We start from the raw sequence: 27,607 nt of genomic DNA, 5'->3' as shown, positions 1-27,607 counted from the left end.
GCACAATTTTGTAATACTTGGAGCATCAAGCATAAGTTTGGCATAGCCTTTAACTGTAGGGGGCAGGCTTTGGTGGAAAGGGGAAATTTAACCGTTAAACGGGTGCTAGAAAAATTAAAAATGGAGAAAATCCCTCCGGGCCTCCCGTCCTTGCAAAACCAATTAAACAGAGTACTTTTTACTCTTAATTTTCTAAACTTAACTGGGCCCTCCGCTCTCTCTACTGCTGCACAGCGACATTTTGCCACGCATGAATCCTTGCCCCCCCGGCCCCCCGTTTATTACAGGTTACTTCTAGATCTGACCTGGAGAGGCCCCGCAGATCTCATCACCTGGGGCCGAGGATACGCTGCTGTACAATTGGAAGGTCGTGTTCTTTGGGTCCCTGGCCGGCACGTGCGTCCCTTTTTGCCCAAAACTAAGGAAAAGAAGCAATCCCTCCCTGACCTCTCTGAGTGCTGTATCCTTGATCAATGATGTCCACCTCACCTACAGAAGCTGTTCCCACGCCCCTCCAGGAATCCGGACTGCATCAGCCTCCACCTTATGATGAAGTTTTTCCTGACCCTCCAGGACACTTTCCTCCACGAGGATGCCCTGTTTTGCGCATTCACAAACGCGCCTCCCATTTCACTCTATGGGATAAATTAAATGGACCGGTGTCATGTACGCCATTTTTTCTACACATTTTTATTTTTCTATTGTGTTTTTTGTGCATATTTTTTATTATTGCTTTTCCTACCTGTTCCCGTGCTCCCACTTACACCCGCCCCAGACGTTCTATGGACCTGCAAGAACGGATGGAGTATAATATTTGGCTACGTCTGGCAAATATTTCCAAATTGTCTACATTTTGTTTGTCGCAAACTGTTGATATGCATATGGTTCTTGGGCATTGTCTGATTCCTGTATGCACCCCCCTTCCTGTGCTCCTTAATGATTCCTCTTTGTCAATGTTTTTAACTGCCCAGGAACTACATTATGCCCGGTATTATGAATGGGGTCCCAAGTCATATCGTCTCCCTTCTGGAGCAATGTCATTATATACCCCTCACGTTGCCATAGGAGCAGATGTGGCATGTGCCCGTATTGTTAACTGTTCCACCCATCAATCCCACCCACGCTGCTTGAAATTGTCACCTGCCATGTGGAAGCGCAATTGCTCAACCATTCAAAATGTATCATTTGCCTATGGTCATGTTCTGCTTCCCACAGGATGGTTTTTTACATGTGGTGACAGGACCTTCAACTATATTCCAGCAAACCTATCTGAAACCGTATGTAGCCTGACCCGCCTAGTTCCTGTTCTCCCCTCCAAGCAAGATGTACTTTTGTCTCACCATTATCGGCAACGCAGAACTGTTATTCCCTTGGATAACACCTGTGATGATAGCATTGTCTTATTGAACAAAGCTGAATATATTTCTTTAACTGCCTCACTTGTAGGAGTGCCCGCTTTGGCAGCGTACAATCAGCGTTTGATAGGAAAGCTTGCTTGTACCTTGGCAAAAGATATTAACAGAACCTCCATCGCCTTGACTGGTTTAAATGAAGAGCAATCTGACCTGAGACATGCGATATTAGATAACAGGGCTGCCATTGACTTTTTATTGTTACTGCACCATCGAGGCTGTCAGGCAGTTAAGAACATGTGTTGTTTCAATCTCACTGATAACTCTGCCACCATTGAAGAACAGATTAAAGGGATGAAACAATTGTTGGACAACATGGGCACAGACATATTACCCAATTGGTGGAATGCTCTATGGTCATGGCTTCCTGATGGCTCTTGGTTAAGGGTAATTTTTATGTATGTGATAGGTATCATTTCAGCTGCTATATTGTTATGTTGTTTTATCCAATGTATTCCTTCCTTGTTTTCTATGTGTCGTTCTGCCTTTGTTCACGATGTATTGTATGAATCTACTCAGCCTCTTAAACCCCCCCTAGGACTGTTTTGTGAGGATCCGATGGATATAATAAGAACAGAGCACCGACATAAGGTGCTTGCATTCAAATAAAAAAGTAGGAGATGTTGCAGTATATCAAACTATGTTAAGGATAGGATTTTTATTAATCTGGAATTCTAGCATAGAAATATATATATACTCTGTGTGACCCTGATTCATAAACCCAGGACTAGGGCATCCCTGGGAAAAGGGGCTCAGAATAAACATCTCAAAAGCTTTACAACTCAGGACAGGACATTATAAGATCAAAGGGGGGAAGTTTCATTGCCTGGAAGCTATCAAGGGCAATTAAGAGGGATTAGCCAGAAGAAACCTTCAAAAGAAACTAGGTGCGAATAAACATCTGCTTTTTAGAAAGTTCCTAGAAGATCCTTCCTAGATCGTTCCTTGATATGTGTGGGAAAAGAAGGAACTCAAAGATACGTTTGAAGCTATGCATCATTTTGACATGTATATGTGATTATACCCCATTTCCTTATGTTCCCAAATAAATAGAAGCGCATGGCTCTACACCATGTCACTTCACCCAGAGAGAGAATGTGTCCAGTTTCTACTTTCTAGGATTCGCGTTCGTGAGTGACCCCACTGGCTTGCCTTGCTCTCTGTCCCTTTTGAAGGCATTGCTTTCATTAGGACTCAGCGGCCCTACACCGTCTTTCACCTAGCCCTGTCTCTGGGTCTACTTCAGAAACATTAAAACCTTTAATAGATCTTTGCCTTCACAAATTTAGCCAAACCAGTAGCATTTCAATCCTGGTCCTTGGTGCCTCTGAGCTTGATTGTTTTCTTACAAGACATGTCATTACCCAACTAGGTAACAGCCTTAGTGCTACCAAAAGCAGTGCTAGTTTGGGTAATGAAATGTCTGCAAGAAAACATCCAACTTCAGAAAGCACCAAGGAACTCTCACTTCAAGCTACAAATATTCTCCTTTATTGGTGCAGAAATGAATTTTGCAGAATAATGGCATGGAAATTCTGATGTGATAAAAATATCATCGCCTACGTCTGCCTTCTTTTGAATGGCACTGTCTAAATTTGGCTTTGCTGAATGGCTGGCTGGGAAAGAGAGTCATGGTCCAACACATCTGGCAAGGTCCAGATTGGGGGTGACAACCGTGGCATCTGGGGGATGGAGCTGTATTTAAATAGCAACCTTGGCCATGTGGAATACAACCCTCCCTTTCATAGAAGATTAAGAAACACTGAATAAAAAGTTTGTGCCTCTTTGACAGGGAGCCACAAGCAGTATTTGTGCAATGCTTGGCATTTTTGTTTGGTCCAAAAATCCAAACCCTCCCCCGCTTCCCTCCCCCTAACCCTCTAGTGACAGCAAGTGCTTCTCCTTTTATGGTTAGGGTTAGCAAAAGCAGCTCATATGTTTCTGAGGGATGGTCCTGAGAGAGGCCGGTTTCTGGCAGCATCCCAAGGTGGGAAGTCCTTTAAGGAAATGCCAGCTGGAAATCAGATTTTCTGAAGGTATTTCTTGTGTCAAGAGAGGTCCAGCTTGACCAGTTGGTGGCTGCAATTCTGTCTTGCAGATGAGAACTCTCCTAATTTGATACCTGCTTCCACGAACAGCCTCGGATTCAACAGGAAAGAATTTCTTATCCTTCATTCTGAAAGAATAATCCCACCTTTTCTACTGGTCTTCTGTAAAGCCGTGAAGACCTGGTTCTTCTGGCAGGCCTGAAACTGCTGAGTGAGAATGAATGTATGTATGTTCAGATGGGGTTCTTATTAATGTTTTTATGTTGTTTTATACATTGTTCCTATTTATTAGAAGCCACCCAGAGTCCTTCAGGAGTTGGCAGCATATAAGCTTAATAAATAAATAATAAATTAATAAATAAGTTATTGTTGACAAAATAAGATTGTTTCCGTTTCAACCACTTTAGTCTGTGCTGTATTCACACCAGCCTCTGTTGGTTTTCACTTAGATTTTCTTTTTTAAACGCAACTGAATGGTGGTATGAATCGAGGCTGTTCCTTGATTTAACACAGAAATTAGTTCCTCAAGGAACTATATTGAGCAGGTTGTATAAAAGGCATTCTCAGTGGGAATGAGAAGGATGCAGATGAAACTCCGGTTTCAAGGCTTATATACCCAGTTCTGTTCCGTGTATCTGTGTGGCTTAGAGTAGTCAGGAGCTCCAGGCATATACACATAATTCAAATTCCTCTTCATTCCAAAGTTTCTTGCCTTTGCTCCCAACCATAAACAGACCCACATGCCCTACTTGGAAGAATGCCCCACTCTAGACCATTAAGGCAATCATTGGCATCTTGGCCTTCATTCCTTTTATAGAAACTCTAAGCTCATTTTGGATGAGGAAGGCAGTGCAAACTAGGGTGGGCAAGAGATGGAGAAATGGGAGAATGGAAAGAATGTAAAAAGAGACAAGCTGTGCCTTGCCTTCATTTTGTCTTTTTTAAATACCATGGAACTACAACACCTGGAGTCCCCATTCTTAAGTGTTGGCAGGCAATTCTCAAAACACAACTTCCAGATTTGCAGTTTTGCAGCCCTTCAAACTCCTGGTCATCACACTGATTTTAGGAGGACTGTCCCTTCTACACACAGTACTTGCCAGGTGTATTACGTTACAGCTCTCATTATTCTTCGGCCAGCAGAGTCACTGAGTGGGTGTTATAGTCCAATACCTCTGGAAGGGATTCCAATTAGAAAAGGCTGCTTCAAACTGCACATTGACTCATCAACCCACAACAAGCTCAAGGTTAGAATCTGGTCTCTCTAAACAGATATTTGGTTGAGTAAAGTCCTTGGACAAACAAGGTTTGTTGCTTCTCTTCAACTCCCTATTTGACTGCGAGGTGGGAAGTTACCATGTTAAATACCCCAGAGCAGCGTTTCCCAACCGGTGTGCCGCGGCACACTAGTGTGCCGCGAGACACAGGCAGGTGTGCCGCAAAGCTCCCCGCCCGATCTGCCCCCTCTCCTCCGCCGCCGCCCCCTGCCTTGGGGCGCGACTTCTCTCGCCGCCGCCGCGGCTGCAGCTTCAGCTCCTCGGGACGAAAGCGCTCCCAGCCCTCTCTCGCAGCCCCCTGGCTGGGAGTGCTTTCACTGCGAGAGAGGGCTTTCTCCATCCGTTTCAGGAATGCACGCTCCGCCCCTCTCTCTCGGGCGCCGCTCCCCTTTTCTCTCAGCCCTCCCTGGCTTCGCTTCTCAATCCCTCCCTCCTTCCATCTTTCCTTCCCCTCAGCCATTCTGTCTGGGGGTCTCCCGCTCTTCCCTTCCCTGCCTCCCAGGCTTTGCCTTTGCCACCCCCACCCTTTTTTGGTTGACGAGGCCGCTTTCCCTGGCTGCGCTCGGAACCGACAGGGGCTGCTCTTTCTCTCTCTCTCTCTCTCCCGTGAGGCGGGGGAAGGGGGAAAAAAAGCAAAAAACCCCTTCTTGCAGCATGCCCACGCTCGTCCCTTCAGCAGCGAGGGAGGGAAGTCAGAGGGCGAGGGAGCAAGCGAGCGCTCTTGTCCTCGGTGCCCTCTGCAGCCTGCCTTCCTTCTTCTTTGCCGCCGCTGAGGGATGGAGAGAAAGATAGAAAGGAAAGAAGGAGGGAGAAATAGAAAGGAAAGAGGGAGGGAGGAAAGAGGGAGGGAGAGATAGAAAGAAAAGAGATAGAAAGGAAAGAGGGAGGGAGGGAGGAAAGAGGGAGGGAGAGATAGAAAGGAAAGAGGGAGGGAGAGATAGAAAGGAAAGAGGGAGGGAGACAGAGTGAGAGAGAAAGAGAGACATAGCAAGAGAGAGAGAAAAAAAGAAAGAAAGAGATAGCAAGAGAGAGAGAAAGAGATAGCAAGAGAGAGAGAGAGACAAAGAGATAACAAGAGAGAGAGAGAGAGAGAGAAAGAGACATAGCAAGAGAGACAGAAAGAGAGAGAATGAAAGAGAGATAGCAAGAGAGGCAGAGAGAGAGCAAGGGAGAGAGAAAGACATAGAGGGAGGGAAGGAGGGAGAGAGAAAGAGAGCAAAAAAGAGAGGAAGAAAGAAAGAAAGAAAGAAAGAAAGAGGGATAGAGAGAGAGAAAGAAGGGAAGGAAGGGAGAGAAAGAGGGAGGGAGAAATAGTGAAATGGAGGAAGAGATATTTTTTTTGTCCAAACTTTTATTTAGCCCCCCCCCCCCCGCGCCCCCCCGCGCCCCCGTTCAGTGTTCCCCAGGATTTTGAAAATATGAATAATGTGCCGCGGCTCAAAAAAGGTTGGGAAACACTGCCCCAGAGCATGCAGTTGTCAGGCCACTAGTAGTTTCTTAAGCACTTACTGCATGAGTTTTATGTGCTTTTCAAGGTTCTCGCTGAATATGATAATATCATTTAGGTAAACTAGGATCCCCTTATATAAGTGATAAAGACTGTGGAGGGTTTCTTTCATTGGGGGTGTTATTTGGAACCCTGACATTAGCATCACATAACTCCAAGGCATGATAGGAAATTAAGAATAGAAACATTTCAATTAGAGGTGTCCAATCTTGGCAACTTTAAGACATATGGACTTCAGCCCCCAGAATTCTATCCTGGCTGCAGAATTCTGGGAGTTGAAGTCCACAAATCATAAAGTTGCCAGGGCTGAACACCCCTGATTTAAGTGATGACTTTCTAATCACTTTGCCATTTCCTCTGAACATCCAGTAACATGGGGTGCCACAACCACCTCCAGAGCTGGCCCTGATCCAGAGTGTTTGAATTTTTAACCCCAAGAAGTCCCTTTCTATTTTTTCAAGGAAGTGCTGAAAAATTTCTTCTGGTTCTGTTATGGGATTCTGGCTCTCTCTCTCTTTTGGCTCTTTTGGAAATACAGTTAGTCCATGACTTAGTAACATTTCTTTAACAGCCATCCACAGTTACTATAGCATTGGAAAAAGTGAGTTATAACCAATCCTCATGCTTACAGCTATCATAGCATCCCTGCAATCGCTGATCAAAATCCAGCACTTGGCAACTAGTGTGTATTCACAACAGGTGCAGCATCCTGTCTGACAGCAAAAAAGAGAAACAGACTGAGCTTTCCAAACCCAAGACTTACCAGAGATTGCAATTATCATGATAAGTTGCTCCAGCATGGAACTTGACACTATTGTGAATGCAGCCTGGGGGAAAAATACAATAGAACAAAGAGGGTTAGTCTTTATAGCTCTATATATCGTAAGATGGCTCAGCATTTAGACTAGAAGTGTCCAACCTTTGCAAATTTAAGACTTATGGACAATGTTCCCTCTAATTTTTTTTCGGTGTGGGCAGAAAAGTATAGTGTCTGAGCGGCAGTCCCCTTAGGACTGGGCGGCATAGGAGTATAGATAGATAGATAGATAGATAGATAGATAGATAGATAGATAGATAGATAGATAGATAGATTATAGTTAAATAATAGATAAATAGATAAATAAATAAATAAATAAATGGATCCCTTGTTTTTTATTAAAAGAAATTAATAAAACAAAACCAAAATCTATTACTATTAAAACTAAAACAACCAGCAAAATCAAAAACATAACTATTAATAAAAACAGGTGAGGGCTGGGGGGTTTTCTTTCTGTTATTATTTAAGTGCTTTTACCATATGCTTTAAATCAAGAGTCACTTCTCTCTGTGTTTCTCTCTCTTTCCTGTCATTCACTGCCTCAATCATTTTCTCATTTCTCTTTTTTCCCCCTTTTTTCTATCATTTCTCTCTCTCTCTCTCTCTCTTCCTTCCACTCTTCTCGCTCTGTTTTACTTTCTCCCTCTCTCTCAGTCTTTTCCTTCCTCTCTCCTCTCTCTCTCTTGCTTTCTTGCTCGCTCTCTCTCTTCCTTCCTCTCTTCTCTCTGGCTTTCTCTCTCTTTCTCTCCCTCTCTCTCCCCTCTTGCTCTCTCTCTCTTTTTCTCCCTTTCGGTCTCCCTCTTTCCTTTCTATCTCGCTCTGTCTATTGCTCTCTCTCTCTCTCTCTCTTGTTCTCTTTCTTTCTCTGGTTTTCTTTCTCTCTCTCTCTCTCTTGCTTTCTCTCTCACTCTTTCTCTCTCTCTCTTGCTTTCTTTCTCAAACATTTTCTCTCTCTTGTTCTCTCTCTCTTACTATCTCTCTTTCTCCCCCCTCTTTCTCTATCTCTCTCATTTTCTCTCTATCTTGCTCTTCTGTTGCTCTCTCTCTCTCTCTTGTTCTCTCTTTCTCTCTCTTTCTTTCTTCTCTTCGGAGGTTTTTCTTAGGTTTTTTAAATAAAATATTTTCATTGATTTTTTAAAATAAAATATTGTTATTGATTTTTCAAAGACAAACATTACAAACATAACATAAAACATAAATAGGAGCTACTATCGCTCCGTTCAGAGTAGAAGTTTTCATATACAGAAAAAAGGATAACTTTGTTATTTGGTCAAACCAGAGAATATCTAAAAATATCTATAACTACACTCTGTTATAAAAAAGAGTAAAGTAGAAAGAATAATAAAAAAAGTAAAGAATGACATGAAAAAAAACATGTCTAGGAAAATATATATTTAAAAAGGAGATTTATACTAGATTTCAATCTAAAAAAGATAAAGTATCTATAGTAACTCACTATTATAAAAACACATCTAATCATATGTAAAAAATATATAATTTTACCAATACTAAGACAGCTTTATAATTTTTTTGTTCTATCCCACCAAATATATACCATCTGCCATATGTTATAAAATTCTGATTCTTCCTGATTATTTAACCTCCTCGTCATCATATCGAGCTCAGCACAATCCAGGATTTTCTTAAGTATTTCATCTTCCTTCGGTGTCTCCATTTCTTTCCATCTTTGTGCGAAAACAATCCTAGCAGCTATCAATATATGGACTATTAAAAAGTGTATGTCTTTTTTGTATTTATAAATCGAGGTTCCTAACAAAAAAAATTCTGGTTTTTTTTTTTGCTTTATGGCAAGTCCACCATGTATGGTAATAAGTACCTATTTCTGTTTTACATTTCAAACATAGAGGGGATTTATTTTGAAACATTTTCGAAATTCTATTGGGTGGTAAATGCCATCTATAAAACATTTTAATTTGGTTTTCTTTGAAAGACGTTGACTTAGTTATTTTCCAATTATAGGTCCACACCCTTTCCCATGTATCTACGTCTATTTCTTTGCCAAAGTTTCTGCACCAACTAATCATGTTGTCTTTTAAGATCCAACCTATAGTTTTAAAATTAATTAAAAATTTATATGTTTTCCCTATCAATTTTACTTGATTTGTGGTCAATAGTTTGCCTAAAATATTATTGTCCTTTCTAAATGTGTAAGTTTTTATGTCTTTGTGGAATCTTGACTTAATCTGTGTGTATTGCCACCAATGTACCGCAACACCAGTTTTGTTTTCAAATTCCACTTATTATCTAATAGGTCTCTATATTTCCATATTTTTTGTTCTTGTATTAAATTTGGGGGGCATATGGCTTCAATCGGGGATATCTTTTTTAATATCAATCCAGACCTCTAAGAGCGCCTTTCTAATTGTGTGGTTCTTACAATACGAATGTGTTTTATATTTTTCATACCATATAAAAGCATGCCAACCTAACATCAAATCATGGCCTTCCAAATTTAATAACCTTCTATTTTGTAATGTGAGCCAGTCTTTAATCCAAGATAAGGCAGCTGCTTGATAATATAGCTTCCAATTTGGGAGGGCAAGGCCTCCTTTTCCTTCATGTCTTCTAATGCGCATTGTTTTATTCTGGTTTTTTTTCCTTGCCATATTTTTTTTTGTTATTTTCGTTAACTCTTTAAAAAAAACCTTTCCTGGATTTATTGGGATTACTTGAAATAAAAACAAAACCTTAGGTAAAATATTCATCTTTATTGTAGATATTCTACCTAAAAATAATTGGAGATTATTCCAGGTTTCTAGGTCCTTTTTAATTTGCTTTAAAATCTTCAAATAATTATCTTCTTTCAAAGACATAGACTTTGCTGATATCCAAATACCTAAATATTTTACTTTTTTGTTATCTTCATTTTTGATATTTTTTTCTAGCAGTTTCATCTGTGGTTCTGTCATATTTTTGATTATTAATTGAGTCTTATTTTTATTAATTTTTAGGCCCGCTACTCTACCATATTCTTCTATTACTTCTATTAGTTTTGGTGTTGAAGTTAAGGGATCTTCTATTATAAAGGCTATATCGTCGGCAAATGCCTGAAGTTTGTAGGATTCTTTTTTAATTTCTAAGCCTTTAATACTTTTATTTGTTCTTACCTTTATTAATAAAGTTTCTAACGTTAATATAAATAACAATGGTGAAATAGAACAGCCCTGTCTAACTCCTCTTTGTATTTCAAACGTTTCTGTTTGGTGATTATTTAAAATAATTTTTGCCGTTTGGTTTGAGTATATTGCGTCAATTATATTAAAGAATTTAGTTCCAAAGTTCATTTTATTTAGTTGTGGTTTCATAAAGGACCAATCTACATAATCAAATTCTTAATTTGAATGTTCTGGGCAGGCTGGCAGGGGGATGGGGAGCGCGCGTGCACGCACGCCCAACATTCAAACTAACCTTCGTCGGCCTCCGCTGTGAGAAGAATGCCTGCTCTGCCTCTCCTGCAGCCCCTTCACTGACAGCCGGGACAAAAGCGCTCTTGGTGAAGGGACTGCAAGAGTGATGGGGCAGGCATTCCAAAAGCGCTTGGAGAGGCTAGCGGCCGGATCTGGAGGACTAGAAGCCACAGCCGTCAGCGGTGCTGCAGCCACCGCTGCAGAAGGAGCCACGCCCCAAGGCAGGAAGTGGAGGAGGAGAAAGAGGGGTGGATCGGGTGGGCAGGTGGGGGGAAGCAGCGAGAAGCCAGGGGCGCGAGGGGGCCGGAGGCATTGGGGGGGGGGGCTCCTTGCGTGGCCTTGGAAAAGGGTGAGTGAGGGGGGGGTTGGATGTGCGCTCGCCCGGCTGTGCACCTCTCAAATCACCTCTCAAATCACTCAGCCAGTTATGCTGGCTAGGGTATTCTGGGGGTTGAAGTGCACAAGTTTTAAAATTGTCACAGATGGACATTCTGATTTAGACTGAATTTTTGAAGAGGCAGCAAAGTCTGGTCTATTATTAGCCAAAATCATGGGTATGTGCAAAGAGGAAAAGCCCATGGCATCGCATGCATCATGCAATGACACAAGTGGCATGAATTGTGTTGTTGACATCAGCTACAAGGCAAATTACATCATCTGGATGACTTTTGCAATGATATCACAATGCGAGTGAGGCCACCACAGTTAGTCCCAAATGCTTATGATACAATGGCTTGCAGAAAACTTGGTTTATTGGTGATCTTTCGTTGAAGGGAACTAGAGATTGGAGACTTCTCCCTTTGGTGGTGAATCTCTCCCCTCCTGCATGTGGAATGCACTGTTCCTAAGAACAGTATTTGTGCAGGTGGTAGCCTCCAACCCCTCTTTGGGCTATCACTTCCAGAATACCCAATCACAGGCCTTGGACATTCCAGAGGTTGCAATCCCACACATCTGGATTGGAAAATTCAGAAAAAGGTGAAAGATGAAATGAAGCAGCACCAAAACCTTTAGAATTACAACCATGCAAGCTTGAATTTTTAAGAATACACTACCGGAAAGAGAGAAGAGAGAAGAAGGAAGAGAGAGGAGTACTGAGGTTGAGAGGACTGAGCTGCAATTGCTCTTTTGAGGAGTGCAAAAAGAAAGGTGCAATTGCTTTAACTGAACTATTTACCCTTAATCAAATTTTATATATGCTTATGATACAATGGAAAGTGATTTTGGGCAGTGCACAACATTATTATGCTTCATATTTTTTTCAATAAATCAGATGGTACAAACCTAGCAACATGATCCCTGGAAATTATTATTATTATATTATTATTTATTAGATTTGTATGCCGCCCCTCTCCGAAGACCCGGGGTGGCTCACAACAATAATAGAAACAATATAACAGTGAAACAAATCTAATATTAAAAGTAAAACATATATCAAACCCCAGCAATTAAAACCATACAACACATACATACCAAACATAAAATATAAAAGCCTGGGGGGGGGGGGGTGTTTTGTTGTTCCATTTGCAGGCAGTTAAAGGATCATTATGTTTTTATATGTGCAAGATAACACAATGTATTCACAAATATGCCCCCTGGAGATTTTCTCCCACTCCCTTTTTCCTCTGAACAATTACTTATAGTTTCAGGACCCCACTCCCTTATAAATATACATGGATCAGAAAAATGCCTGACTTTTAACCTATCCAAAGGGTGGTGGAAGCTTGTAAAAGTTAAACTGTATTAAATCCACCACCATTATTCAACCAAGGTTGGGTGGAAATGAATCCAAAGAGATCAAAGTTTGATTTTATCCAGATGTCCAGCCAGAACACATGTTGGTAAAATGAAGACCCAGATTGTTGGACTAAAATGCTGACTCTGTAAACCCCTTAGAGAGGACTATGAAGTGGTATATAAGCACTTCCTGGCGCACATGCACAGAAGCCGAATCTCACCTGAGGAAGCATGATTTCTGGCTGAAAATCAATGAAAATCAGGTAAGTTACCACCACCACTCCACCGCCCACCCTGCTCATTTGCCCACTTGCTACCCACCACCTGCTCTGCTGCCTGCTCTGCTGCCTGCTCTGCTGCCTGCTCTGCTGCGAGTGGTGTCCCCACCACGAGCAGTCTGTTTGCCCAAGCGTTCTGCCATCCGCCACCTGCCTTGCCTTTCATTCCGGTGGTTACGCGATGGCTTCTCCCTCGCCATGCCAAGGAGATGGCATGTGACATGGAGATCAGGCCAAGTGATCCCGAGCTCAGGCCGCACAGCCTGCTCTCTGCTTTCCCATGCCACAGGCTTCTCTCATCACTGCTCCCAAAGGCTATGACTTGCTTGAGGTGCTATCACCGCATATGTTGAGGAATGCCTGCAGCGCGGGAGAGCAGAGAGCAGGCCGGATGGCCAGAGCTCAGGCCTGCTGCTGTTGCTCCTGGCCTCAGCTGCCACTCTAGGCGCCACAATGAGATTTAGATGCTGCGCATGTGCAGCAGCTGAAATCTTGCACAAACATCCTTCTGGCAGCGAGTTTTTTGCAAAAATCCCCAATTTCTTTGTTTCTGTGCATACTGGAATTGCATTGGTTGCATGTACGTGGTTGCACATGCTCTCAGATTGCCTTGATGTTTCCCTGACTCCTACCCCGCCTCCACATCTGATTTGGCTGCTGCAGGGGCTAGCAGTCAATGACCACAACATGAAGAAAAGAGCAAGAAAGAACAAGAATTGGTCAGCAAGGAGAGGGGTGCGGTCAACGGTCGTGGCAACACGGGGCTCCCTCGCTCTCATGAGGGAAGCCCTGAATCCCCACCACCCGAGGGTCCCAGAACTTTTGAACTGGGCCCAATCCTCCCTGCAGGAGAGGTGATGTAGGGGACGCTACTGGAGGCTTGGTTTGGGGCTGGCATGCCCCACCAGGCGAACCGGCTTTGTCTCGTGCCGGCGGCGGTTTCATGGAAGCGGAAATGTCTGGAATTCATGTGGAAGGAGCTGATCGGCTATGGGGTGATTAGCAGAAAACTTTAAAGATATAGCAAACTGCCCAAAGTTATTGTTCTTTTTTTTTTGAAGGATTTCGAAGGAATTTAAAGATTTGGAGCTTGAATTGAGATTTTTTAAAAAATTTATTGAAGTATTTTTTTTTCTGCTTGATGATGTCACTTCCCTTTATAACAACTACCAAGAATGATTAATTGTGATTTTTTACTGCCACCCTCAGGTCAGAGGAGGAGGAGTGTTATGATGCAATTAGTACCAGATGGCTCTTTTTTTTTTTTTTTGGAAAGATGAAGCAGTTTGATATCTATGTATACTGCTGAAAAAAGACTGTCCACGGGTTTGTTTTGGAACATGGCTAATTGGAAGAATTGTTTTTTTTATGTAACTGGGAGGAGACATTGGACACAATCTAAAGGACATATTGGACACATCTGGGCAAGTATGGAGCAAGAACATAAAATGGAAATATAGAGGCTGACTGGGTTTTCAAAGAAGAAGATTTATACTAAAGGACATAAATAGACTTAATATTTTTTAATTGGACTATTAATTTAAACTAGATTCTAATTGGACTTTAAATGGACTCTATTATATGGAAAGCTTAATGAAATTGCAAGGAAGAATCTGTTGTGATGGAGGAGGGACTAATTTAAGACTATTATTTTTAATTGATTGATTTATTTATTTATTTATTTATTTATTTATTTAATTATTTATTTATTTATTAATAGAGTTGAAAGGGACCGTTAGGTCATCGAGTCCAACCCCCTGCCTGAGCAGGAAACCCTACAGCACCCCAGCCAAATGGAAGTCCAATCTCCTCTTGAAGGTGTCCAGAGTTGGGGAGTTCACCACCTTCCCTGGCAGGCAGTTCCATTGGTTGATCGCTCTGACCGTCAGGAAGTTCTTCCTTATTTCCAGGTTGAATCTCTCCTTGGTCAGCTTCCAACCATTGTTCCTCGTCCGGCCCTCTGGTGCCCTGGGGAATAAAGAGACCCCCTCCTCACCGTGGCAACCCCTCAAGTATCTGTAAACTGCTATCATGTCCCCTCTAGACCTTCTTTTTTCTAGGCTGTCCATGCCCAGTTCTCTCAATCTCTCTTCGTAAGTCTTGGTTTCGAGTCCCCTAATCATTTTGGTTGCTCTTTTTTGCACCTTCTCCAGAGTTTCGATGTCTTTTTTGTAGTGAGGTGACCAGAATTGGATGCAGTACTCCAGGTGGGGTCTGACCAGGGCGTAGTAGAGTGGTATTAGTACTTCCCTGGTCTTGGAGCGTATTCCTCTGTTGATGCAGCTTAGGATTGAGTTGGCTTTTTTGGCTGCTGCTGCACATTGCTGACTCATGTTTAGTTGATTGTCCACCAAGACTCCAAGATCTCTTTCGCAGTCACTACTGCTGAGTGGGGTATCTCCCAGGCTGTATGTATGTCTAGGGTTCTTTTTGCCGAGGTGGAGGACTCTGCATTTGTTGGTGTTGAACCTCATTTTGTTGGTATGGGCCCACTGTGAAAGTCTGTCTAGGTCTTCTTGTACTCTGAGCCTGTCCTCAAGGGTGTTGGCTACCCCCGCCAGCTTGGTGTCATCTGCAAATTTTATTAGTTCCCCTTTTATTCCCTCATCCAGGTCGTTGATGAAGGTGTTAAAGAGTACAGGACCCAGGACAGAGCCCTGTGGTACTCCACTGTCTATAATTTAATTAATTATAATTGAGTGGCATACGTATTATTGATTAATTAAGATATTTGAGACATATAAAATTACTCTGGTGGGAAAAATTTTGGAATAATGAAATAATATTATTAAAAGTAAAGGATTTAAATGAGGTTTTTAAACTTTTAAGTGGATTTTTAAAAGGAAATTGACTTTAAATTGATTTTAAATTAGACTTTATTATAAGAGTGTGTAATAAATGTAATGAATTTTTAAAGAATAAATTGTTTTAATGGAGGAGGATCTAATTAAAGATTTAGATTTTAATTGAGCTGAATTGAATGTTTAACTAAGATATCTGAGATTTTAAAAAAATATTTTTTGCTTTTTTCTTTTCTTTTCTTTTATTTATTTATTTTAAAATTTTTATTATTAAAACAGGGTACAGAACAGCAAAAGGGATATATACAATATACATTCTAACATTTACAATTTACTTATATAGTACACGTAGGAGAGGGAGAAAAGAAGAAAGGTAGGGGGTTGGGGAAGAAGGGAAAGAGATATAAGGGGAAGGGGGATAGGAAATTGGAGGGGAGTGGTAAGAAGAGAAGGCCAGCGTTAGAGCTGGGGCTTTCATGCTTTGCGGCCTGTGGTTTGAGCACATAGATGGTGTAAATTTCCCTAAAGTTTTATCCATATGTTTTTGATGTAATTATTAGTGCCAATACGTATCAGTGGTTTAAGGGTTTGTTTTCTTTGTAATTTAAAATTCGTGTCAATCGATGTTTACAGTTTGTCGTTTCAATTTGATGTTATGATTTGTGATGTAGGTTGCTAGTTTTTCAAGTTGTTTTTATTGGATACTTTTCTTGATGAATAATTTTTAAGTAATTTCTTTTTTTTAACCAGAGGTACCATTTGTCCCATGCTTTGTAGAAATCTGTCTCATCCCTGTTTTGCAGTTCCATTGTTAGCTTGGACATTTCTGCACATTCCATTATTTTAATCAAAAGTGATAGAACGGTTGGGTTTTTTTCTTGTTTCTAGAGTTGTGCATATAAAATCCTTGCGGCTCTAGTAAGATGAATTATAATATATCTGTTTTCTTTACTAAAGTTTTGTCTTATGATTCCTAATAAGAATAGTTCGGGTTTTGCATGGATGATCTGGGAAGTAATTTGTTCTAGCATAGTTTTGATTTTATACCAATATTTTTGGTAGTGGTAGTATGTACTACCAGATGTGGTAGTATGTACCTGGTTTTTCCCTGCACTTCCAACATAGTGGTGATAGGTTTGGATACATTTTCGCAAGTCTCGCAGGTGGCAAGTGCCATCTGTAGAACATTTTGTAATGATTTTCCTTATATGAAGTTGCCATCGTTAGTTTATAGTTAACAGTCCAAATTTTTTCCCATTCGTTTAAATAAATTGTGTACCCAAAATTTTGTGACCACGCTATCATAGTTCCTTTAACTATTTCTTCTACAGTATCGTGTTGAAGGAGGATATTGTATATGTTTGATATTTGTTTTTTTTTGTGGACCAAAAATTATCTTGTCAAGAAGATTGTTTTTTTGAAAGCCTAATTTGTTCTTATCTTCATTATATTTTGATTTAATTTGTAGGTAGTGTAACCAATCCACTTTAATACCTTTTTCCATGAGCTTTTGTTTAGGGATTAGATCATTATTTTCGTTTAACAGTTGGTCGTATGTTATAATTTTGTCAGGGGTTAATGCATTCGGGTATATAATTGCTTCTGTTGGGGATATCCATTTTGGGATACAGAGGTAATGGTTTTTTTTAATAAAGTGCCAGGTGTTAATTAAGGTTTTTCGAATGTAGTGTGATCTGAAGTATGTTGGTATTTTACCTATGTCTGCCATCAGAAACTTGTGCCACCCGGATTGAAGGTCATAGCCTTCGAGTGTTAATATTCTAGAATTTTTAAGTGTTATCCATTCTTTCAGTAAATTTGCAATTGAGGCATGGTAATATAGTTCCATGTTTGGTAACCCAAATCCACCTCTTGACCTACAAGCTTTTTTCTTTTATTTTAAAGGGCATTATTATAAAAGAGGGTTTAAAGTATATATGAAAATTGATATAGAGGAGATTTTTGAGAAAATTGAAACATTTTGATCTAATTAATTCAATGTGATTAAGAATAGTAATAGCCTAAAATGTATACAGTAGTACCTCGAGATACGAGTTTAATTCGTTCCGGACCTGGGCTCTTAAGTCGAGCAGCTCTTATCTCGAACGACTTTTCCCCATAGGAATTAATGTAAATAATTTCAATTGGTTCCAGCCCTCAAAAAACTCACAGTTAGTCTAAATTATGCAGAAAGACATGTTTTTAATGAAGAAATGTACATGTACATATAAATGAATAATGAAGTTTCTTTCACTTAACTTGTAAACTTTCTTAAACTTTTAAATTTACATATGTTCAACTTCTCTGCCACCCAATCCTGTAGGACAGAGGTCCCCAACCCTTTTTGCACCAGGGACCGGCTTTAAGCGATCAAGAGAGGAATGGGTGAATGAATGGACGGAGGGTGAGAAGGAAGGAAGGAAAGAGGGAAGGGACAGGAACAGAAGAAGGAACCAAAGAAACTTATGAAAGGGGAGAGTAAGAGAGGAATGAGTGAAGGGAGGGAGAGAGGGAAGAAGGTGGGAAGGAGAAAGAAAAGAAGAAATAGAGGAAGGGAAGGTAAAAGAGAGAAAGAAAAAAAGAAAGAAAGAAAGAAAGAAAGAAAGAAAGAAAGGGGGAAGGGACAGGAACAGAGGAAGGAAGCAAGGAAACTTATGAAAGGGGAGAGTAAGAGAGGAATGAGTGAAGGGAGGGAGGGAGGGAAGAAGGTGGGAAGGAGAAAGAAAATAATAAATAGAGGAAGGGAAGGTAAAAGAGAGAAAGAAAAAGAGCAAGAAAGAAAGAAAGAAAGAAAGAAAGAAAGAAAGAAAGAAAGGGGGAAGGGACAGGAACAGAGGAAGGAAGCAAGGAAACTTATGAAAGGGGAGAGTAAGAGAGGAATGAGTGAAGGGAGGGAGGGAGGGAAGAAGGTGGGAAGGAGAAAGAAAAGAAGAAATAGAGGAAGGGAAGGTAAAAGAGAGAAAGAAAAAGAGCAAGAAGAAAGAAAGAAAGAAAGGGGGAAGGGACAGGAACAGAGGAAGGAAGCAAGGAAACTTATGAAAGGGGAGAGTAAGAGAGGAATGAGTGAAGGGAGGGAGGGAGGGAAGAAGGTGGGAAGGAGAAAGAAAAGAAGAAATAGAGGAAGGGAAGGTAAAAGAGAGAAAGAAAAAGAGCAAGAAAGAAAGCAGGAAAGAAAGAAAGGCAACTTCAAAGAAAGACTCACTGAGCATCTCTCACTCTCTCTCTCTTTCTATCCCTCTCTTTCTCTCTCTCCCCCCTCTCTCTTTCTCTTTCTCTCCCCCTCCTGGACTCCTGGATCGCTCGCTTCTCCGGCCAGTAAGCCGGCTGCCCGGAAAAGCATTGCGCCTTTTCAATGCCCTTCCCTGTGCTTCGGAAGCCGCCGAACGCCATCAGAGGGGCGCGTCAGCGGCTTCCGAAGCACAGGGAAGGGCTTAAGCCGCTGCCCTTTCCCTTCCCCGTGGGAGCAAACATGCTTTGGGGGTTTGGCTGGGGGGGAGAAGTAGCACCTTCCTAACTCCCTCCCCCCAGCCAAACCCCCAAAGCTTGTTTGCTGCCACACGATTTAGCCAGGACAGGAGCGAAGTAACGTGGAGGATTGGGGAGCTGAAACCGAGCGGTTTCAGCTTTCCAATCCTTCACGTTACTTCGCCGCTAAATCGTGTGGCAGCAAACATGCTTTGGGGGTTTGGCTGGGGGGGAGAAGTAGCACCTTCCTAACTCCCTCCCCCCCAGCCAAACCCCCAAAGCTAACTCCTGAGGCGCGGAAGTTCGCCTTTGGCGTTTGGCTTCAGGGGTTAGCTCGCAAACGGCGCGGCTGTTTTAAAACGTCGCTGCCGGCCTGGGGGGCTCCCTAGCTCCCCACCGAACCCGGGTTGGGGGGTTTCTGGAAAGCCCCCCAGGCCGGCAGCGACCTTTTAAAACAGCCGCGCCATTTGCGAGCTAACTCCTGAGGCACGGAAGTTCGCCTTTGGTGTTTGGCTTCAGGGGTTAGCTCGCAAACGGCGCGGCTGTTTTAAAACATCGCTGCCAGCCTGGGGGGCTTCCTAGCCCCCCACCGAACCCAGGTTGGGGGTTGGGGGGTTTCTGGAAAGCCCCCCAGGCCGGCAGTGACCTTTTAAAACAGCCGCGCCGTTTGCGAGCTAACTCCTGAGGCGCGGAAGTTCGCCTTTGGCGTTTGGCTTCAGGGGTTAGCTCGCAAACGGCTCGGCTTTTTTAAAACGTCGCTGCCGGCCTGGGGGGCTTCCTAGCTCCCCACCGAACCCGGGTTGGGGGTTGGGGGGTTTCTGGAAAGCCCCCCAGGCCGGCAGCGACCTTTTAAAACCGTGGCTCTGCATCAGCGCGGGAAGGAAGGAAAGTAAGCCAGCCCGGCTCTTCTCGGCTCGTATCGCGGATTTGAGCTCGGGAGACGAACAAAAATGTCTCTCCTCTCCCAGCTCTTATCTCGAGTAGCTCGTAAGTAGAGCAGCTCGTATGTCGGGGTTCCACTGTACAGTCTTTTTTTTACTTTTTTTTACCATATGAAGAATTGGAATAATTATTTTTTGGTCCAGAAGTTAAATTGTAAGGCGGTGGCATTGGTTAATCTGTGTATACCGAATTTGCAAAAATGATGTATTGTAAATTAATTTGAAATTAATGGGGGGTTTTGTATACGTGATTGGATAAGAAAAATAAAATAAATGCACACACACACACACACACACACACACACACACACAAAAAAAGAATTGGTCAGCACTAGGTAAAGAGGAACTGTGCGGCTTTGGGGTTGAAACATGTGATTGGTCTACACAAACTCATTGCTGAACAGTTTGATAAGTGAATCACTGTAGTTGTGAAGTTTGTAACATGGTTGTTAAGTGAATCTGGATTCACCCATTGACTTTGCTTGTCAGAAGTTTGCAAAATAACAGCAACCATCATAAATACATGTCAGTTGCCAATTTTAACACAGGACCAGGGGGATGCTGCAACAGTTATGAATGTGAAAATGGCCATAAAAACAACCCTGAAGGAGGCATAAAGCAGATTATAAATAAAGCTCTCCTCATCCAGGATTTACACCTGGAGGAGGAAGCCGACCTGGTATGTGTGACAGACCTGGCTGGGCCCAGATGGAAGAGTTCAAAATACAATACAGTCACATTCCTCTCTCTTTATCTTTAGCAATTAGATCACACAAACTTTCCTCCATGCCTCCTCCCTTATCTTAAGATTTATGTCTATACAGTGAAGTTCAAAAGCACCAGGAATAGCTGTGAAATAATAAGGAATAAGCTAACTTACTCTGGAGCCAAAACGACCCATGCCCATGATGGATGACAACATTGAAAAACTTCTTCCCCGCTGGCATCCTGACGTGACGAATACATCACTCCAGTCATTAACCCGTTCCTCCCCGTAATATCTTTTTCCTAACACTTGCTCCCTGCGCCTTTGAACTCTTCTGAAGTGAGGGTTTAACCAGCGATTGACTGTCTCTTCTTAACTGGAGTCTGGACTCATAGCAACATCCTGTGGCTGGCCTCCCATAGCAACATCCTGTTCTGATACCTGTAACCCAGGGCCTGCCACTAATTCATAAACACTATCTGTATCAGAGTCATCAACCTCTTCAATATCCTCCAACTGACCAGGAGTATGTACAACAATGGTCAGATCATTTTCTGCTACAACTTGATTTTAAGGCTCCAATCCTCCCCTACAGGGAGGCAGAACTGATTAGGTGGTTTCGCCTCAGATGCCTAATGGACCCAGAAGGCTTTCAGAGGGCGCTTGAGGTTTTGCCGGATTCTCTTGTACACAATTCGGCAGGGTTCCTCGTTGCAGCCTGGAATACTGCAGCAGCAGAGGCTCTTGACTGAATTTCACCATTGCGACCTCTTTGTGGCAACAGACCCCAGAGATCTCCTTGGTTTACTGAGGAACTCCAGAGGATGAAATGCCAGAAGAGACATCTGGAGAAGCATTGGAGGAAAAGTAAATCTGAATCTGATTGAACACTTTTAAGAGCTTATATTAAGACTTATAAAGTGGCACTCATGGCTGCAAGATGCACGTACCATGTTCCCTTAATTGCATAAGTGGAATCCTGCCTGGCCGTCCTGTTTAGGATGACTCGCTCCGTCAGGGGTGGTGGTGATTGATGAACCCTTGCAAGGTAGTGCCAAAACAAGATTTTTGCTCAGGTTCGGACAGACCTTGACTCCCATTGGAATGCAGTGTCAGCTGACAATGAGTCAGTCGAGATGACAGGGGTCCATCCTAGCTCACCTGTGTGGGGTAAGTTTGATCTGGTGACACCTGATGAAGTGGACAAGGCCATTGGAGCTGTGAGTTCCGCCACCTGTATGTTGCACCCATATCCCTCCTGGTCTCAGCCAGCAGGGAGGTGACATGGAGCTGGGTCCAGGAGATTGTCAATGCTTCTTTTTACTCCTAGGTTCCTCCCTTGTGGAGTTCCTCAGGGATCAGTTCTCTCCCCCTTGCTGTTTAATATCTACATGAAACTGCTGGGTGAGATCATCCAGTTGTACATCTCCACTCCGTGCCCACTTGGTGAAGCAATGGAAGTGATATGCCAGTGCTTGGAGGCTGTTAGGGTCTGAATGGGTGCAACAGACTCAAACCTGACCCCAACAAGACAGAGTGGCTTTGGGTTTTGCCTCCCAAAGACAATCCCATATGTCTGTCCATTACCCAGGAGAGGGAATTATTGACCCCTTCAGAGAGGGCCCGCAACTTGGGTGTCCTCCTCGACCCGCAATTTATGTTAGAACACCATCTTTTGGCTGTGGCGAGGGGGGCATTTGCCCAGGTTCGCCTGAGGCACCAGTTGTGGCCCTATCTGGACAGGGAGTCTCTGCTCACAGTCACTCATGCCCTTATCATCTCAAGGTTCGACTACTGCAATGCTCACTACATGGGGCTACCTCTGAAGAGTGTTCAGAAACTTCAAATCGTGCAGAATGCAGCCGTGTGAGTGGTCATGGGTCTTCCCAGATATACCCATGTTTCACCAACACTCCACGGACTGCATTGGTTGCCGATTGGTTTCTGGACACAATTCAAAGTGTTGGTGATGACCTATAAAGCCCTGCATGGCATTGGACCAGATTACTTATGGGATCGCCTTCTGCCGCATGAATCCCAGCGACCGCTTAGATCCCATAGAGTTGGCCTTCTCTGGGTCCCATTGGCCAGACAATGTCATCTGGTGGGGCCTAGGGGAAGAGCCTTCTCTTTGGCGGCTCTGGCCCTCTGGAATCAGCTCCCTACAGAGATTTGTGCTGCCCCTCCTCCTCACCTTTTACAAGAGTCTTAAGACTCATTTTTGTCGCCAGGCATGGGGCAATTAAATCAGGAGAGGGAGAGAGAAAGGGAGGGAGGGAAGGAAAAGAGAGAGAAAGAAAGGGGGAGAAAGAGAGGAAGAGAGAAAAGGGGGAGACAGGGAAGGAGAGAGTGATAGCGATAGGAGGAGGGAAGGAGGGGAGAGAGAGAGAAAGAAAGAGGGAAGAAGGGAGAGAGAGAGAGAGAAGAGAGAGAGAGAGAAAGAAACAGAAAGAAAGAGAGGAAGGAAGAGAGAGAAAGGGGGAAGAGAGGAAAGGAGGAAAGAAGAGAGAAATTAAAGGGAGGAAGAGAGAAAGAAAAAGAGAGATGGAGGAAAGGAGGGAAGGGAGAGAGAAATAGAGGGAGGGAGGAAGAAGGAAGAGAGAGAGAAAGAGTGAAAAAGTGGAAGGAAGAGAGAAGGAAAGAAAGGGAGGAAGGAAGAGAGAGAAAGAGAAAAAAGAGGAACGAAGAGAGAAAGAGGGAGAGAGAGAGAAAGAGAGAGGGAGAGAAAGAAAATCACAATCTAGTTTGAAACTAGCTTAACTATTTAAATGGCATTTTGATACTTAGCAGAGTTGCCCCATTCTGAGGTCACTGTTGAACTCACTATAGACTAATTTGGAGGGAATAAGCAGTCTACAGCAATAAAACAGTCAGATTACCCTGTACTGTTACTCCTTTTTTTTTACTCTCCTCTTTTTGTTTGTGTCTTTGCATTCATTTGCCACTGTTTGCCATCATCTATCTATTGTTCAAACTTCGATCCCTTCGATTTTTCCTTCACTAACTTTTGGATTTTTGGATTTCCCCCCGCTCCTTTTGCTTTCTTTTTCTCTACATTGGAACCCTCGGAATACGTACGATCAGAATATTTAACTTTCAACTTCCTACTTTCGACCCGGAACTCGGACCTCAGATTAATTACATTAACATTCTATACTATCTACAAACTATTATCTATCAAGATCAATTTGGAATACTTCGATCTACACAACACTGACTTTGATTGTCTTTGCCTAAGACACTATATTTAATATTTTATACAACAACTGAAAAAATACTAAAAAACTATTGGAAACTATTAGGACTCATTTGAAATTGGTATAACATATTTTGAACTGTGCTATGAACTAACCTTTATATACAAATGGAGCATCTGATCATCTGAATTGTACATGATATTCTGACTTATTGATTTATGAATTTATTGAACTAAATTCCTGACTTATATATATTGCTAATTAAAATTATAATCAAATAGAAATTGTAGAAATTAAATATTTGAATAATTAAGTAATTAAGTGTTCTATCTGGGTCACTCTGGAAGCTAAGACCAACCCAAAAAGATAAGCCAGACACACCGGTAAAAGGCAAAGGCAGTTTATAGAATTCAAAGAAAACACAAGTAACAGAAAATGTCCTTACAAACAGGAAAATGCTGGAACTTCAAAGATATACAGGATTCTTGCTGCCAAGACGAACCTGTAGATAGCAAACATACGCCTCCCACGAGTCTTCCAGACTGCTAGGCCACAAGCCAAGATCAGAGACGCCGAGAATCAAAGTAGGTCACCGCAACTCCAATTGATAACACTCCACATGGCTTCAAGGGCTTGCCTGCCTTTTAAACCCTGCTGATGAGGACCACACCCCAGCCCAGCTGTTTCTCATTCAATGGTGATAATATTTCTTTAACTGCTGCTTTCTTTGCTCTGACCGTCTCTGTCGCATGTCAATGACAGCTTGTGCATCATCGCCTAATGATTCCAAGCTACTGGCTGGGGAGAGGGGCCCCCCCGGGGCTCTCATGCTGTTCTCCTTCGTCCCATTCCTGACTTTCCTCTCCCCCGTCCGACTGCTCAGCCCCCTCCTCTTCGCTGTCCTGCTCCTCCAGGCATGGAGCCAGCAGAGATGCAGCTGGTCCCTGAGCAGCCTCAGGCTGAATCACAACACCATCCTCCTCGGAAGGCCCCTCCCCACCGGCCAGTGGAGAGGACGTGGTTTCTGGGGAAACCGGGCGTGATAGTCCCGAATGAGCCTGGGAGCGTCCAGCAACGCTGCTTCCACCCAGGAGCAATCATCGGGGTCCCCCTCCACCCATTGCACCTTGTATTGGACATGAGCATCTACCCAACGGGAATCCAGAATGGCATGCACCATGACATCAGGGAGGTGGTCACGAACACACGGGGCAGGAAACACGGGAACGTTGGGGCGGAGCAGACAATTGGGAGGGACAGGGAATAACAGGGAACGGTGAAACACAGGGTGGACCCGAAAGTTGCCTGGCAAGGTGAGCCGGTAGGCCACCGGGTTGATAACCTTTTCGACGGGAAAAGGGCCCAGGAACCGGGGATCTAACTTGTGCCTAGGTAATTCGGCAGCTATGTATTTCGTGGACAGCCACACCTGATCCCCCACCACCAAGGGGGGCACATCCCGTCTGGAGCGGTCAGCCACCCTCTTATAGTCCTCCTTGGCCTTATTGAGGTACCTTTTCACCATCTCGTGGACTGCCTGCAGCTCCGAGAGGAAGTCCTCTGCAGCAGGCACCGGGGAATCTAAGAGGGTCAAGGGAAAGAAGCAAGGATGGAAGCCATAATTTGCAAAAAAAGGACGTGAGTCGGGTCGAGGAGTGGCGGGACTTGTTAAAAGCAAACTCCGCTACAGGGAGGAACTGGGACCAATCAGACTGGCGATCCGCCACTACACACCGCAGGTATTGCTCCCGTATCCCTATGACCTTTTCTGTGCCTCCATCGGTCTGGAGGTGCTGCGTCGATGCGAGGCACACGGACACATTCAGGGCCAACATCAATTCTCGCCAGAAACGGGCTGTGAATTGGGTTCCCCTGTCAGAGACCACCCGATTCGGGAGCCCATGCAACCTAAAAACGTGGCTGATAAACATTTGGGCCGTGAGTTGGGCAGTGGACACCCTAGTGCAAGTGATAAAATGAACCATCTTGGTGAGCATATCCATCACCACCATGACTGCCGTGAAGCGAGCAGAGGAAGGCAAATGGGTCACGAAGTCAATGGACACGGCACCCCAGGGTCTCTCGGGCATGGGCAAGGGTTGCAGTAGTCCTGGCGGGGCTTCAGTCACCCCCTTGGTCGTACGACACCGGACACAGGTGGCCACACAGGAACGCACATCATCTTGGATGTGTGGCCACCAGAATGTCTGAGTGACCAACTCTAATGTTTTGAAAAGGCCAAAATGCCCCGCCACTGGACAGTCATGACACTGGGCCATAATCAGGCCCCTCACTGGGCCTGCGGGAACATACAGCTCCCCCGGTACCAGAGCAGACCGTCTTGGAACGTCCATGGGGAATTGGGTGTTAACTCCCGCACCCTCTGCGCTACGAACCCATCCCCCCGCTGCGCCTCCCGTAAACAGCGATGCAAGTCCACTGGGTCCTGGGTCGTAGCCAAAGCTGCAGGGGGAAGGACCGTCTGCAGAGGAGCCGGCTCCTTCGGGTGAGTGTACTCCAGCTTGCAAGACAATGCGTCCGCTCGAGGGTTCTGGGCACTGGGAGTGTACCTGATGCGGAAATTGAACCGCGCGAAAAAGAAGGACCAGCGGATCTGTCTCTGGTTCAATTTCTGAGCCGTCTGGAGATACTCGAGGTTCCGGTGGTCCGTCCGTACTTCAATCTGGTGACGGGCCCCCTCCAGGTAATGCCACCAATGCTCAAAGGCGGCCTTAACCGCTAAGAGTTCCTTCTCCCAAATTGTATAATTTCTCTCCGAGGGTGACAATTTGCGGGAGAAGTAGGCACAGAAGTAGGTAAACGCTACGTCCGAGGCATCTGTTTCCATCACAAACGGCTGAGCGGGATCAGGATGGCGCAGAAGCGGTTAAGCCATGAATGCTACTTTCAGGGCATCAAAAGCCCATTGTTCCGCCTCCCCCCAATCAAACGGGACTTGTTTCTGTAACAACCGAGTCAAGGGTGTGGTTAACGTGGCATACCCCGGAATAAAAGTTCGATAGTAGTTCGCAAACCCCAAGAGACGTTGTACGTCTTTCACCTGGCGTGGAGGTTGCCAAGACTGAAGTGTGGCCACTTTGCCCAGGTCCATGGAAATGCCACCTGGAGATAAAATGTGCCCGAGGAATTCGACGGTAGTCTGGAAGAATTGGCACTTCTCCAGCTTGGCATACAAATGCTGCTCCCGTAACCGGAGCAGGACCCGGCGCAAATGGCCCAAGTGCATGGCATGGTTCGGGGAATATACCAAAATGTCATCCTGATAAATCACAACAAAAGGGTCCAACATGTCCCGGAACACATCGTTCATCAGATGTTGAAATACGGCCGGGGCGTTGGTGAGGCCAAAGGGCATCATGATGTATTCAAAGTGGCCGTAACGAGTGCCGAACGCTGTCTTCCACTCATCCCCGGCCCGCATCCGGACCAAATTGTACGCACTGCGCAAATCAATTTTGGTGAACACCGTTGCCGTCCGCAACCGGTCCATGAGTTCAGGGATCAAGGGCAAGGGGTACCTATTACGCACCATGATGGCGTTAAGGCGCCGATAGTCACAGCAGAGGCAAAGATTGCCCGTTTTCTTCTTTATGAACAAAACGGGCAGACAAAGGGGACTTGGATGGCCGAATAAATCCCTTGGCCAAATTCTTCTCAATAAAATCCTTGAAAGCCACAAGCTCCGGCTCTGACATGGAGTACAAACTGCCAGCCGGGAGCTTGGCGTCAGGGATCAGGTCTATGACACAGTCATACTACCTATGCGGTGGTAGCCGATCCGCCTCCTTCTCGTTGAAAACATCGGCGAACTTCGCGAGGCAATGGGGTAACTGGATCACGGGAACTACTGGGCCGTGGGCTGCGCACACATGTTGGTGGTGGTCCACACACTGCAAACTGGAGAAAGTTACAAGGTTCTGGGACCACACCACATGCGGGTCATGCGCGCGCAGCCACGACAACCCCAGCACA

The 27,607-nt window shown here is 44.0% G+C and overlaps 1 protein-coding gene across 1 annotated transcript in view; it reads right to left on the bottom strand.

Annotated features, from left to right (window-relative positions):
* The window catches only part of LOC139155656 (tubulointerstitial nephritis antigen-like), a 169,971-nt gene that overhangs the window by 116,224 nt on the left and 26,140 nt on the right, over positions 1–27,607 (bottom strand). The window contains exon 3 of the mRNA XM_070730880.1: positions 7,008–7,071. Coding sequence (XP_070586981.1) covers positions 7,008–7,071 — 64 coding nt within the window. The remainder of the gene's footprint in view (positions 1–7,007; positions 7,072–27,607) is intronic.

This window comes from Erythrolamprus reginae, unplaced genomic scaffold (assembly GCF_031021105.1).
Source record: "Erythrolamprus reginae isolate rEryReg1 unplaced genomic scaffold, rEryReg1.hap1 H_4, whole genome shotgun sequence".
Classification (NCBI taxonomy): Eukaryota; Metazoa; Chordata; class Lepidosauria; order Squamata; family Dipsadidae; genus Erythrolamprus; species Erythrolamprus reginae.
The sequence above is the reverse complement of the archived record's forward strand: the minus strand, read 5'-3'. Positions and strand labels throughout refer to the sequence as shown.